The sequence below is a fragment of the Perissodus microlepis genome, chromosome 3 (genome assembly GCF_051167445.1).
Source record: "Perissodus microlepis isolate ML-2025 ecotype Zambia chromosome 3, ASM5116744v1, whole genome shotgun sequence".
NCBI classification, from domain to species: domain Eukaryota; kingdom Metazoa; phylum Chordata; class Actinopteri; order Cichliformes; family Cichlidae; genus Perissodus; species Perissodus microlepis.
In genome coordinates this window covers 21,008,461-21,022,918 of record NC_140463.1, presented here as the reverse complement: position 1 = coordinate 21,022,918, position 14,458 = coordinate 21,008,461, and the positions used below count along the sequence as shown (strand labels likewise).

General features: G+C 42.1%; 1 protein-coding gene across 1 annotated transcript; it reads right to left on the bottom strand.

Moving 5' to 3' along the window:
• Window positions 1-1,383: 1,383 nt before the first annotated feature.
• Window positions 1,384-13,115, bottom strand: LOC146390483 (palmitoyltransferase ZDHHC3). Its single transcript, XM_084923530.1, has 9 exons — window positions 12,895-13,115; window positions 11,714-11,802; window positions 11,094-11,167; window positions 8,165-8,277; window positions 7,987-8,048; window positions 7,648-7,768; window positions 7,496-7,568; window positions 6,900-7,077; window positions 1,384-6,816 (listed from the first exon to the last, which is right to left on the bottom strand). Exons 1-9 carry the CDS (start codon window positions 13,113-13,115, stop codon window positions 6,725-6,727), a joined length of 1,023 nt encoding a protein of 340 aa, XP_084779656.1. The 3' UTR covers window positions 1,384-6,724.
• Between the last annotated feature and the right edge of the window lie 1,343 nt (window positions 13,116-14,458).

Here is a 14,458-nt window from a genome sequence, read left to right as displayed (position 1 = left end):
TATTTTATAGATTAAAAAATGCAAAATTTGCTTAAAGTCTTGCCTCAATAAATGTTTTTCTTAGATCTATTAAATGTTTCTCTGAGTGTTTTCTTGTGCTTTGCTCTAAACACTAAAGATCCTAGTCTAACTCATTGGCATTCCCAGTGTGCGTGATAGTGACATTTTGTCCACATAATGAGGCATAAAAGGACCCAGTGGACCTGAGTGTAGCTTACACTAAGCAGAGAAAGTAGTGACTCTAACTCAGTCCTCCTTTTTTTAATCCATAGATTAAATCAGCACTGGTGAAAAATGGACTCCCACAGGATGTCATTCTACAGCTGAGAAGCAGTGACCCGCAGATTGGTGCAGCTGCAGCGCCCTCTAGTGGTGCAACATAAACAACTCAGTGACTAGTGTGTGATGTCTGCTGAGGCTTAATAATATACTTCTGATATGATTTCTCAGCATTAGCAAGTTTTGAAAAAAATCATTGACGATGCCAGATGTTGGTTGTTGTACTGACAGAGGTGTTTCGTTTAGATTTAGCATTATTGTATTAGCAAATGGTGTTCTGGGCACATTTCCAATTTAGGTAGGACTTTAGGAAAATATTTCCATATTAAGATAAAGAGACAGTATTGTCCATGAATGTAATTTACTATGATGTGGCTACAAAAAGTGTGAATAATATATTTGTGGAGTAGCAGTCACTCTCCTTTATCTCTCCGGGGTATTCATGTGTATCTAGGAAGTTTAATGCTTCTTAAAGGTTCTGGGAGGGACCAAGGAGAAAGTTTGGTGCTTGGATATTTTTTTTTAGCTGGGGATTTTTAACATTAAATGGTTTTAATTCAGATATAGGGTTTGTGTATAACTTGGCTGATTGTTTTAAACATGAAATATGATATAAAATGGTTTCATGGCTTAATTGCTGTTTCGGAAAGTGTGAAAACACCCCTGGTACGTTATGAGCAAAGTGTGGCTCATAAGTTGAAAGTTATCACACACAAATGGAGACCACGTGTAAAAGCGGTGAACCTACTCAGGAGTGACTGAGTAGGTTCAATTATGGATGAAATATTCATGTTTCAAAGCTTAGCGTCAGACTTGTTTTCTGTGATCACAGCTCCGAAAAAAAATGCCAATTGCCAAAAAAATGTGCTGCCACAAGATGTCACTATGCTGAGAGGCAGCATGTCTCAGACTGGTGCACCTGCAGCGCCCACTTGTGAGACAGCAAAAGCAAAAACTTAAAAAGACTCATGTTTCATGTCTGATAATGTTCAGAATATTTAGAAATTCCTGCCTTTGTTGTTGTTACCGCTATTTGATGTACATGTAATGCTAAAATAAAGTAAAACCACACAAACCACCGTGAAAAACCAAAAGGAGCCAAAGTAGTTTAAAAGACATCAGTTTAATTCCAGGTGAACGATCCAGAGCAGCATATCAAAAGAAATGATACACAGGTCACGGTTTCAAGGTTGTAACATGACATAAATAAAACATCAGTGAGCTGTAAACTTGTTCATCATGAAGCTGCATGATATTAAACTCTGTTTTTTTGAGCTCTGAAACTTTTTTTTTTTTTTTAGCCAACCAACAACCCAATCTGAAAACACAAATCTTCCCAGATCTCAAAATACTGTTTTTCAAAGTTTTTTGGATTTGGTTCAAATAAACAAAAAATGACAAAAAAAATATCTTCTGATTTAGCGCTTGTGTTTGACTGGCGGCCAGCTATTAATTTCAGGCCCTCTTAGTGTGTGCGCACATTCCTTCTCGCTGTCTAGTAAAACAGCACCGAGATGCGCCTGTTTTGTTTTAGCTAGCAACATCTATGCTGGATTTTAACAGAATCAGTTATGAGGAGGCGACTGCCCCGACATGGATCAACAAAAACAAGCGCTGATGATACAAACACACACCTGGACAAAAACATTTTCAGTTTAAAAATTTTTTTTGTGGGGGGTTTTTAGGTGTTGGACAAATTTGAGGTACAGTTGGTTTCGTTTGTGAGTGATGTTTTGGACTCTTTGTTCAGCCCTGAATAAACCCTCAATTAGACCAAAACTAATTTTAAGGAGAGAATAATTAAAACATCAAACCTTGTGTACCTCTGGACTTCTCTGACGTTCACAAGATCAAAAACATTTCAAACCTCGTTTTGCTTCAAACTGATCAAAAACAAAAAAAGACTCCAGGAACTGTCCCTTCATGAGAATTGCACATCATTGATAGAAAATATGAACTTTCCTATTTACAGCTAGCAGAGACCCAACCTGGGCGGACTGAGTGTTTCTGTCTGTCATGAGAGCAGTTACGAGAAACTTTCGGGAAACCTTTCCAACATCCTCTGCAGTCACTATAAAAGTTCAAAATCCCACAGAAATAAGGCAGCGTACAGCTTGAAGAACCCCTGGCTCCAAAAACGTGCTTTCACACTGTGAACAACATGCAGCTAAACTTAAAATCCAATGTGCAACATAATTCTAAATAAATTAGAATGAGACGAACAGTAAAAGCCTCATTTACACGTATGATTTTTCTCTTTAAAAGGTCCAAAAGCCTTGGAGAACTGTCCCAAGCATTTGTAGCCTTTACACGGTCCACATGTTGCATTTACCTGGCAGTAAGGCCCGCCTCACAGCTGAGCAACACGAGATTCTACTTTCTTTGACAGTTTGGAGGAAAATGATGAGCTTAAAGGCAAAATTTTAACTAACATCTGAAAGCTAGAAAATACTGAATCTTTAATAGTATGAATGTTCCAGAAGCCTTGTATTTTGCCTCATGTGGGGGGATCTTTGTGAGAATCACCCAACTGTGCAAGTGTTTAAGAATAATTGCCTGGTGTGCACTTAAGCTAGCAGTTTATTAGCTTATCTTTCCGTAAAGCTTTGAAACACCTGACCCCATAAGTCTACGGAGTTCTTAATAAAGCCTATGCTGGTTGTTAAGCCTTAATTATACTTTCTGCAGCCAGTCCGCTGGTATTTAAGTGACATAAATTTTCTTCGTCAGACAGTGAGCGCCAGGGTCTATCCAGACATCTGCCGACCTGCATGTTTCTTCTGACTTAACGGACTCATCTGCTGAGACATTACATTAAAATATAGCAACTCTGCCATCATGTCTCCATCTGTCCATGTCCGAGTATAATCAGGACTTAAACCAGCTAGCCACCCAGTTACACTGAAAGTGGCCAGAGACTGGTTCAGACTGAGCCAGTGCAATGCCACAGTGGCCTCCAGTCTACCTCAAATCAATTCCCATTTAAAGATGAGCTTCTCTCTGGAAATATTGTCATAGCAGACTTAACTTGTAACAAAAATGCTGGTGTTTCTTTTGGAAAATCTTACTATGTTAGTTAGCCCTGACCCTGAAAGGATGCTTGAATTCAACATTCTGACAAGTTTATTGCAATCAATTTCTGTCATGTTGTTGCAGTGTAGGTACATTTAGCCTAATTTCTCAACTTGCACAGTCAAGCGATCTTTTCTTTAGCATAGCCAAGTAATTTTTCTAGCTAAGTCTAAAAATAAAAGAAAAAAAACCCCCTTGTGATCGTCCAATATTGTGTGACTCCAAAGAAGATACCTGCAGGCTAGACAAAAGTGGCAGTAGTAGCATTGACGTAGAGCTCCACCTTTGGCCTTCAAGCCACTTCCATTGGTTGACACCACACATCGCTATGCTGATTTTGGATAATCTAATTTCTAGGTCCAATGCTAAGCTAAGCTAAGCAGCCACTAGTCCCAGATCTACATATTTTTTCAGATATGCGGGATGTCCACATTAACAACAACAACAAAAAAAACAAAAAACGTAGCAGTACATGTGTGCTTCAACATTTTTTTTTGACTCATTCTTACTGTAAAAATATTTAGTATAATTTCAAGTGTAACGTTTAAAGGTCAAAATAAACTATGCATTTCTGCACCAGCAGCCCCACGTTGTTCACAATGTGAATGCAGAACTAGAAGTCTTTCTACAGCTGTTTCATAACATCTCTCTAATCTTTAATATTTTGCCTTTAAATTGTTAATAAATATCCAAAAACATGTTAAAATATAAAAAAGGCAGATCAACTCATGTAACTTCATCTCTCAGCTGGAAAGTTTTGATCGAAACCTCTGAGGGCTGCAGCGAGTACTCTGAGAAAATGGACAATTCGCAGAATATTGTTCAGCCCAGGTTGGACAAGGAAATGAAAAAATATATACAAACATACATAAAACACACAGAGGGTGGAGCTGCCTTCATGTCTGACCTCTGACTCTTTCCAATACAAAGCCACCAGTTTACTTTATAAAATGTATCACATGATCACCATCATCCATTTGAGACTGTTTCCTGTGTTAAAAATACAATGTGCTGATAAATCGCCCGACTCTGGTCATATATACTTTCAAATATATCCAAGTAACAGGTCAGCAGTGAAAGGCAGCCCCACCCCTCACATAAAAACACACACTTGTTAGAGTTAATTCCACAGAATAGTTAGAAACCATAAATAAGTTAAGAGTCGTCCCTTCACTGAGATAAAGCAGAATACTCACTGGTGAACTCGAGTTTGTGTTTCACTGTCAAACAGATTTCAGTGTAGTAAATCCTTTCCCCCCCAAAGCAGCTTCTTTTTTATACCTTCAATTGCACCAAACTATATGTGTGTGTGCATGTGTGCGTAATAATAGTGTAAGAAATCTGCAAACGTAACAAAGTTTAGTAGCACGTCAAACAGAAGAATGAGGAGTAAAAAAACAAAAACCCCAAAACAAGAATTCAGCATTCCCACACACGCTTGTCATCCTGGACATGACTGCACAGGAAGCTAATGCATTTATGTTTCAGAATAAAACAAATGAATGTTATAAATATAGAAACAATTTAAGATTGGTTGAGCACGAGAATAAAAATAGATAATTAATTGCCCTCCACGTAAACACGTTAATAAACTATGTGACTAAAAGTATTTGGATGCTTCAATTAGAGGGCTTATTCATTCCCAATAGAGCCCCACCATCAAAACGTACAAATATCCCTGTGGATAAACTTTCTGGTTGAACACCAGCGTAGATTGAAGAAGTATAAGTACTTATGGCCACAAAGCATACCATGGTAAACAGTAGTTGCATAAACAAAATTTAAAGCTTGACATGTTTTGCACCACAAGGCTTCACCAGTGTGGATGGAAAACAAACGGAAAAAACACACAAAACACACAGAACCTAACGAATTCAGTATCAGTGCATCCCGAATAATTAAAGCTCGACTGTACATAAAAACTCAAATAGTCTCTCTATCGTGCTGCAGTGTATGATTAAGAAACACTGAGATGAACCAGGAAGCTGAACTGACCTATTTTAGAAACTTCCTGTGGAGGCTGATGAAAGCTTGAGTGGTAAAACAATCACCAGCATAAATACTGGTTGAATAAAGCAGTAAAGCACTGGGATTTGACTGATATGCGACTATTAGTGGACATCAGCTGGTCACAGTGGCTGAAACGTCACAGGCATTTTAATTAAAGAGTAACTCAAAGGACGGGTTTTCCTCTTCTTACACTCACGGGATTAAAGAACGACTCCATACCCATATTTGGAGGAAGTTTCGGACAGATGAGACACGCTCTCTGTACAAATGATACGTTTCGCACATACACAAATGCACAGAGTGACCAGGGGCAGCCAATGAGAAGAAAGCTGTCTTAAAGTGGGAGGAGCTTTATTTAATATAAATAAGGCTTATTTTTAATTTTAAATCATGCAAAGCTGGTGGTGTAGTTTCACCTGCTCACAGGGGTCATGTGATTGTTGGGATTTTCTCTGTATTACCGGAGGGTCTTTACGTTACAAGCCCCTTGAGCTGACTGTTGCTGTGATTTGGCGCTATAACTGAATAGAAAAGTAATTTCTATGAATAAAAATCTGGATGTTTAACTAAATTTTAAGCATCGTGCCATAAAGAGAGATGTCTCACAAGTATGACGCCAAGCTCAGTTTCATAACTCAGCTGACATCAAATCTATTGTTAAAGGCAGAGCTGATGGTGATCAGCGTTTGAACTGAACATGAAAGACAGGCATCGACTCACCCTCACAACACGAGGAATCACAAGGTCATGTTCTTCGTCTGTCAGGATTTAAACCCTGGTCAGGTGACTTGTACCCGTTTTTGAGTTACTCTTTAAAGAACATTGAAGCGACTGCGCATCTCATTTTCCCCCCTCCCACAGCTTTGGACGCACTTGATGTGCATGTTGCATTTACGTCTCTTTAGCAGCGGCTGTCGTTGGGTTTAGTGGACATTATATTTAGACCTTTTTAATTCAGCCTGTTTAGTGTGAAACTGTCTAAAATCCACACCAATCAAATCCCAGAGTCCAGACAGGAGTAGCTCTTTCCTATAACTGCTGGTAATAAAACTGCACATCAGGACAGATCGGGGGGGCGGTCAGTGCTCTTTCCTCGTGCCGGGAAAGATGAGAAATAGGTTTTCATGACCAAAAACATTGTGTTTAGGTCCTGGAGGAGAGTCATACTTGGTGCATTATTCATTCTTCATTCATTCATTCACACCTCGGCCTTCATCCCTTTTACTCTCACCCCCTCAGTTCCAGAGATAAGACATCATAAATATGCAAAAAATTCATTCACGCGCTCATACAAGCACACAAAAACCTCCCTCGCCTTCCCTTTTTCTTCTCTCTCCTCTCCGTCCCCTCTTGTGCCCACGGGTCAGACGTCGTAGTCAGGCAGGGCGGAGTAGGTGATGCCTCCAACTGACGGAGGGCTGGAGTGGAGTGGGAGAAGCCAGCAAAAGACTGACCCTGCAAAGACGGAAAGAGAGATGAAGCAGTGCTTTATGTATTTGGAGCGCCGGCGAGACGTAGGTGTGAAAAAACAAGCGCACCTCTCCCAAAGACCTCCCGCAACAGGGCCAACTTCGGCTTGCGGGTGTGTGAAGGGTGGTGAGGCAGCTGTGAGGAGGGGGTGGAGGAGGATGAAGAGGACGAAGAAGCCCTGTCTTTAATCATCAGCCTGTTTCTCATCTGCTCGATGGGAGTCTCGTCTGTGATTATGGAGACCAGCTGAGAGAAGACAAACCACAAACGAGGGCACATGATTTTTTTCCTTTTGTTTCTTTAAGGAGCTTCAACGTTACAGGCAGAAAACAGACACAGTCGTCTTCTTAATTTCACATGTTTGACCTGCGCTACCCACCAGTCAAACATGCGATATAGTAACATTTCTTTAACACCGTTTAGGGTTTTTTAATGACAGCAGTGTTGTATGCAATCTGTATGTCTAGGGATTTTATTGTGAAAGACAAAGACAGGAAGAAGCTGTGTACTGCACAATAGGGACGACTTAAAACATGCCTGCATCACCTCTGACTGACGGCATGTTTTCATTAGACTGATCTCTAATACTTAAAAGTGTGTGCGTGTGTGTGTGTGTGTGTGTGTGTGTGTGTGTGTGTGTGTGTGTGTGTGTGTGTGTGTGTACCTGATCGTAGAAGATGACCATGACAAACACACCAAACAGCACCGACTCCACGAGGAGGATGATGTAATGCGCCCTGAGACAAAGAGAAGGAAACTGTCACAAGCCTGACGCTTCACCCTGAAAACCAGCCGTCACAGGTCGCTTTGACTCACACTATCAGGTGTTTGCTGGGCGTCTCCTCGCTTTCCTTCTCTGCGTCACCGCCTCGCTCGTTCCTTATTCTCCACACCCACGCCGACACCACCAGCACCATGGAGTACAGGCTGGCCATACCTGCGCACAGACATCACGTCACAAATCACAGCCTGAGAAGCTCTACCTTCACTTTTCAAACTGAGGTGAAAGCAGCAGCAGCAGCTCACCACATTCCCAGAGCGGACTTTTGTCTGTGTTTTTGTGAAGACCTCCAGCGTGTGAAAACTTTACACAAAACTTTTGTGTGTTTTCTAAAAAGTCATCATTTCGACAGGCAGTGTGAATTGTGTGCTCACCAGTGTAAAAGAGAAACTGGATGAAATACTTCTGGTTTAGCTCCCCGACACAATTATTGATCCTAAAAATGACACACGCACATCAGAAAAGCACAGATGAGAAGATGCTGGAGGTGTAAAAACAGAGCGTAAAGGTGGGGGGTGGCAGGCCGACGGACAGACGAGGGCGTGTTCTCACCAGGGACAGTGGTGGTCCATGCGGCGTATGCACCTCTGGCAGACGCGGCAGTGATGCGCTCTGGGGGGTCTGTAGGTTTCGCAGCGACTGCACACCGTCCAGCCCTCGCAGCCCTGAACACAGCAGCGCAGCAGTTCATGTGTTAAAACCTCAAACACTCACAAGTGCAGGCTGAGGGTGAGGAGGAGCAGCTGCACGTGCACCAATCATTTCTGCTTTAAAGTTTAAAAAAAATAAAAAATAAAAATCATACAATATGATCTAAACTTATAGTCACGTATTCAGGGTTTCCTTTTTTGGCAGGAACACACTTTACAGACAGCTGTAAGCTCGTAAGCGCATAATAACACGCTGTGAAGCAGACACGAGTGCAGCTGCTGGGACGTGAATGAAGGAGCGCTGAGATAAACACGGTGCAAACCTGGTAAAATTACAGCTGAGAGAACAGCTGCCATCCACCGACACTCCCTCTCTGTCATTAGCGTTCGGCTTGTTTTTGCTTATTTTCAAGCCACAAACATCACTGCTGAGTTCAGGGTGGGAACAAAAGTAGGAATTTGGAGCTCTTCCAGTGTTTGTTCTTTTAGCGTCAGTATTGCTCGCATACAGGTTTTTATAATCTGTGGGATTAAAAAAAACAGCTATCATTCTGGTTCTGCTCTTAGCTGTAAAGAATACATTTTTAAAAGCTGCCCAGTCTTACTTCCTACATATAAAAATCAGCACTTTCCCCCCTCAAACCTGCAGAAATCCATCCACACGTTTCAGTTCTCCCTCCCTCTCTCACCTCCAGGTCATTAAAAATGCAGACGGCGTCACATTGCCCCGACTCGAAAGGTTTCACTGATACTGAGAGGTGAACTGCTGTCAGCCTGCAGCAAACTACGCTACAGATTAGTGACGGATCTTTTCAGTCAGTTTGGTGTAGGTGAACTCGATGGATGGAAACGCAGTCATTGGTCCAAATAGGCCAGCAGCCGGCCAATTAGGTTACCCAAGACTAGGGCTGTGCGATATGACCAAAATCACATATCCCGATATAAGAATTCTATCGTCCCGATAACGATATAAATCACAAAAATGTAACATTTTCTGTAATTTCTGTGAATCTCGGGCAGCTCGACTTGCAGGAAGTGTTTCCAGCTGGGCGTCATGTAGCTGGAGTCGAGTGTTTTAACAGATGCATGAAACTATACATTTTTAGACAAGTTGTAACGGCCGCCGTTTTCTTTGTGAGTATTTATTACAGGGCGTGCTGCAGGGAAAAGCCTGTTCTAATGTTTGAGTCTAAGGTTTATTTTTTAGCACCTGGCGGCTCTTTTTTACTTCTCATCCGTAAATAATCTGCTCTTTCACGTGATTCAGTTTATTTTGAAAACTCTCAACGGGATCTTGAGCTTTATTGTGAAAGGTTTATGTGGAACATAAACAAGCGGACACGCGATGGTGGTTTTATCGTTGTTGTTGCTAACCACAACGCATAAAAACAGGCGCTTGTCCGTCCATAGTGTGGTTATATAAAATATAAGAGAAAGAGAGAACTTTAAGAAATGAATATAGCCACTACAGTGACCATCAGAACCATGAAAAAATATTGGCGTAAACAGTTTATTTTGCGACACCACGAAACAAACGATAGTGTAAAATGAAACGATAGACGTTTTTATATCGTCATCCGATATATATCGTTATATTGAACAGCCCTACCCAAGACCCTGCCATTTTTACCATCATCCTCAGCTGGCATGAACTGACACTCAGCTGTGCCGCACGTCGTCTGAATTTTTATGTGACATCATCGCTACAGCGTCACCGGCCACACGTTTATGTTTCGTAGCGTGCGCGACGAGACGAGGCCGAGCACGACCGACAGTGAGAGTGTGGCAGCCAGCGATTTAGATTTAGTACCAAAATAAAAGAGCCGCTTCAACCAAACACAAACTGGTGTGGAAAAAATGTAATAAACACCTGTCGAGTACAACCAGGCTACCAAAGAGGTGATGCTAGCAGCTGGAGACATGTGACCTAAAAGACCTGACCATGTGACCTGGAGCGCTCGTTAGCTGTGCTCCATACAACAGGAAGCTCAAGCTGCTACTTCTTTTAGGAGCGATCACAATGGATCATCTCCATCTCACTATCACACCAACCCCTGCATGTCCTCCTGGCTGGCAGCTCCATCCTCACCATCCTTTGTCTAATATATCCACTCTCCCTCCTCTGCACACGTCCGCACCATCTCAGCTCGACCTGAGCCGTCCCTCTGACGGACTCGTTTCTAATCCTGTCCATTCTGCTCACTCCCACTGAAAATCTCAGCATGACAAGAGCAGCTGACGGTGCTTTGAAATGACGGGTGTAGTTACGCAGGGGTAAAGCAGGGCTCTGAGCAGCTGGTTAAGCAAGCCCAAGCCAACATACAACTTACCAGGTCGTGCTGTCATCAGTGACAGCAGCTCATCAAAGGAAGGATGAAAATGCCTTTTATTTAACTACACTTAGAAATACTGTTGTCTAGCAGGCTTCAATAAAACACTGTCCGGTATTTCCTCTACATCGTCAGAAATATCAGATTTCCCTGCTTGCAGTATCGTGATATCATTTTCAGGCTGAACTTGTTTTTCAACCTGCCGGCTCTGTGATCTCAGCCTCCGCTCGTGTGAGAATCACATTCTTCTCCCGAGCGAGTGGGCGTCATCTGTGCCGCCTCCTTCCTGCTCTGTCTTGGCGGCTTTCTCCCCTAAACCACACGGAGGATTTTTCCAGCAGTCCGAATGCGTCTGATGCTGTCGTCACGCTCTCGGTGCTACCCGTGACCGAGGAAAACTGCGGAAAACGTCCCCAAACCCATTCTCCTGAAACTTAATTTGTGTAAGTGTGCGTGTCTCATCAGGAGGATCACAAAGATTTCTGTGTTCTTGCGACTCACCCGCTCATTCATCCGAGACGACTGAGAGCGGAGGTCCGAGAAGTCGATGGCCGTGTCAGGAAGAGGCACCATGCCTAAACACACAGACACAAAAGACATTTGTTTGGATGTTTCCACCCAGAACCCAAAGCGTGTGTGTTTTCTTTTTCTTTAAAAAGATGGACTAGCAGTGAGAAACTCATGCTACGTGTTTGTGAGCCGAATAGTGAAAGAAATTATGATGAAGAGCTGAAAAACTTTCAAAGAGGAAAGTTAGCGGTTTATAAAAAGATATCTGCCTTACCCTGAAACAAAGGGAGACCGCTACCAGCCCTGAATGAACTATCAGTACGTTAAAAAGCGACACAGTTTCAGTTATTGTGCCAATGTACTACTTATAGGGTTGGGGAAACCTGCAGTGAGATGAGACTGAAGAAGTCATTCGGATGAGAGACCAAATGTTTGTCCCACTGAAAACGCTACGTCCAGATGAACAGAATCAACTTTTGGGGGTGTAAAAGACAGACTTTAACTTTATGACAGCTAAATATGACACACAAGGGCGTGCGTGTGTGTGTGTGTGTGTGTGTGTGTGTGTGTGTGTGTGTGTGTGTGTGTGTGTGTGTGTGTGTCTTACTGACCAGGATCTGAGAAAACAGCTTTAGAGTGGCAGGCAAGCAGCAGCAGCAGAATCAGGTTGAACACTGACCCGTGGAGAGTACACCACACACTGTCAGAGACACAGAAGAGACATGCAATTATTACACTTCATCATTTAATCTTCTTAATAGAATTCAATTCAATTTTATTTAAATAACGCCAAATACCAACAGCAGTCACCTCTGGGTGCTTTATGTTTAAGGTAAAGACCCTACAGCAGTACAATGACAGAAGTAAAGCAAGTTATTAGAGCTTCAAGGAGTCCACGGTACATTTCAATTAAATTCAATTCAATAAAACTTTATTGAAACTGAAGGTTGACAGGATGAAATGTTCATGATCACAAAAGACAAAGAAAACCGGTTTATTTATTTATTATTATTATTTGCATTAAACTACAACTTAACTGAGCATAAGTTTCTCTGAAGGGGCTGGATGACTGCTCTGTAACTTTGACAACTTTACAATTTTAATAAAATACGTTTTACCGCAGAAATATTAGCCCTCATCAATGTCTCCTTTGCTTTCTAAATAGTCCTGGTTACATCCAATTTCATACAAAACTGCACAAAATAAGCACAAAGCACTACATTTGACTGAAAATAAGAGTACATACAAACATTTTGTGACGCTAACATTTAAAATATTTGGGTGAAAATTGAGGAAGTGCGCGCTTCTCAGCTCAGGAAAGTCTGAATTTGGCATGAAGACTTGGTTAACGCAGTTTTGAATTTAGGACGAATTAAAGAGCAACTCTCGTTGATTTAGGAGAAGCTGCGATTCTGGTTTTAAAGAGGATTTTTGTTGTCAGACACGCAGAGCAACGTTAAATCACCCAAAATTTTGAACGACAGCTGGACTCGTCGGCTCCGGAGCAGGCTAATGAAACGCCTCAGCTACGAAAACAAACCGAAAGCCACCTGTGATGGAGCGCGAGCCCGGTTACAAAACCAAAGACGTGAATGGGAACGCGATTAAAGCCACATTACAGTGAGAACAAACGAGATTTGATTCAGTTTCACTGCGCCGAGGGTGAAATCGTGAAGATGCCGTTACTGTTGATCTGTTTGCTGTCAAATGAATGAAGGCACAGCAAAGAGGCGGACGACATATTGAGGGATTTTAAGGGGTTTAAAAAGGCGTGAAAATGCAAAACACCCACCTGTCCGAGTACGCGGGGATGAGCACGTACTGTATGACCACATAGTCCGCATAAAACACGCTGAAATAAGTTAAAATCAGGCAGATAACGCCGCAGGGATCTCGCCTACAGCGAAGAACCGCCATCTTCTCCCGGGCTCCACCCCCCGTCCCCCGCTTCCGGGTGACGTCAGATGGAAACTTGAAGCTGCCTTCCAGGACCGTCGAGAAAAGGAGATTCATGTTTAAAGGGCCAGTTCATCTTTTTTTCTTCAAAAGAGATTAAAGAATATTTGACTCAACAAATAAATCTTCACCTCTGATCTGCCGTGTTTCTTCTTTATTGATACCCTTAAGCAGATTTGTTTTTCAGATCACAGAGCTGCCAGTCAATCTAGTAGACGGGGGGTAAGCTGTGGTCACCATGGAATGGACATGGTGAACAGTAATACTATGGTAGGCTGTGGTACTCAGCTGGTATAGTGGGGTTCCAAGAATGGATACATGTTTTCATCTTGTTTATGTCAAACTATGACCATACCATTGGAATGTTTCAGCAGACACTGACATGCAAAAACACCAGGCAATATTTTTCCAACCTTCTATGGTCCAGTTTTGATGAGCTCATGTAAATTGTAGCCTCAAGTTCCTTTTCTTTGCTGAAAGGAGCAGCATAACAGACCGGTGAGGTCTTCTGCTGCTGCCAGGTTTGAAGTCAGCCAGAGACGCTCTTCTGATTTGACTTGAACTTCAGTGGGTCGCGTTGAGCACAGTTGCCCAATTCTGTCGGGTTGCTCCCATGTGATTGGCTGAATAGATTTTGTCTTTAGCAATCAGTTACAATCTTAGAAACATTGTTTCTAACTAGACACTTAATCTGGATGGCATTACCTTGGCCTCCAGTAACACAGTAAGGAATTTTTAAGCATGCTAAACCAATATATTTCTTATATTTCAACATAATGCTTTCTTGCATTTGGACAGTTTCTCTAAAATTAGAAACATCCTGTCTTTAGCCGTGTCCAAGTTCATAGGCTGCATCCTCCTGAGGACCCGGCCTTCACAGTCTATGTGGACCAGGTCCTTCGAAGGCTGGAAGTGAGTGGCTGTGAAATTGGACCGTCTAGTCTTCAGATTTGCATCACCGGCTGTTTCAGTGGAGTTTAATAAACTCAGCCGTCTGCTCCTTGCTATCTAAAATATAACAGGATATTGGTGTAACTTCTCAATCAGGTCACACTGCTGTTTAATCAGTTTTCCATTTGACATTTATTTAGCTGTAATCTCAGCCAAACCAATTTACTCACAAACAAATAAAACACTGAAAAAGCCAAACAATACAATTTTTAGGTTATCTAAGTGAATATATTATATTATATTATGTTTAACCTGAGTAGCGAAAGACCGCGGGGGACTGAAAACGATGTGCCGGGAGTTCGCTGTTCTCGCCGGCTCTAGTGAGCCTTGATCCCCCGGCTAGCTATCAAGCTGGTGGGTAACAGACGTCTCCGAAAAAAGTTAGAGCACTTTTGCAAATAGTGATGTCTTAATAAATCGAGCAGATATTTGAAGTTTACACAGCTACA

What these genes read in the sequence shown, in the direction of transcription:
- LOC146390483 (XM_084923530.1), bottom strand. Translation starts at nt 13,115, where the DNA reads ATGAATCTCCTTTTCTCGACGGTCCTGGAAGGCAGCTTCAAGTTTCCA. An exon ending in CCAGTTTCTCTTTTACACTG is followed by an intron (nt 7,769 to 7,986) that starts GTGAGCACACAA and finishes GTCTGTGCGCAG; the next exon opens with GTATGGCCAGCCTGTACTCC. An exon ending in CCCAGCAAACACCTGATAGT is followed by an intron (nt 7,569 to 7,647) that starts GTGAGTCAAAGC and finishes TCTTTGTCTCAG; the next exon opens with GGCGCATTACATCATCCTCC.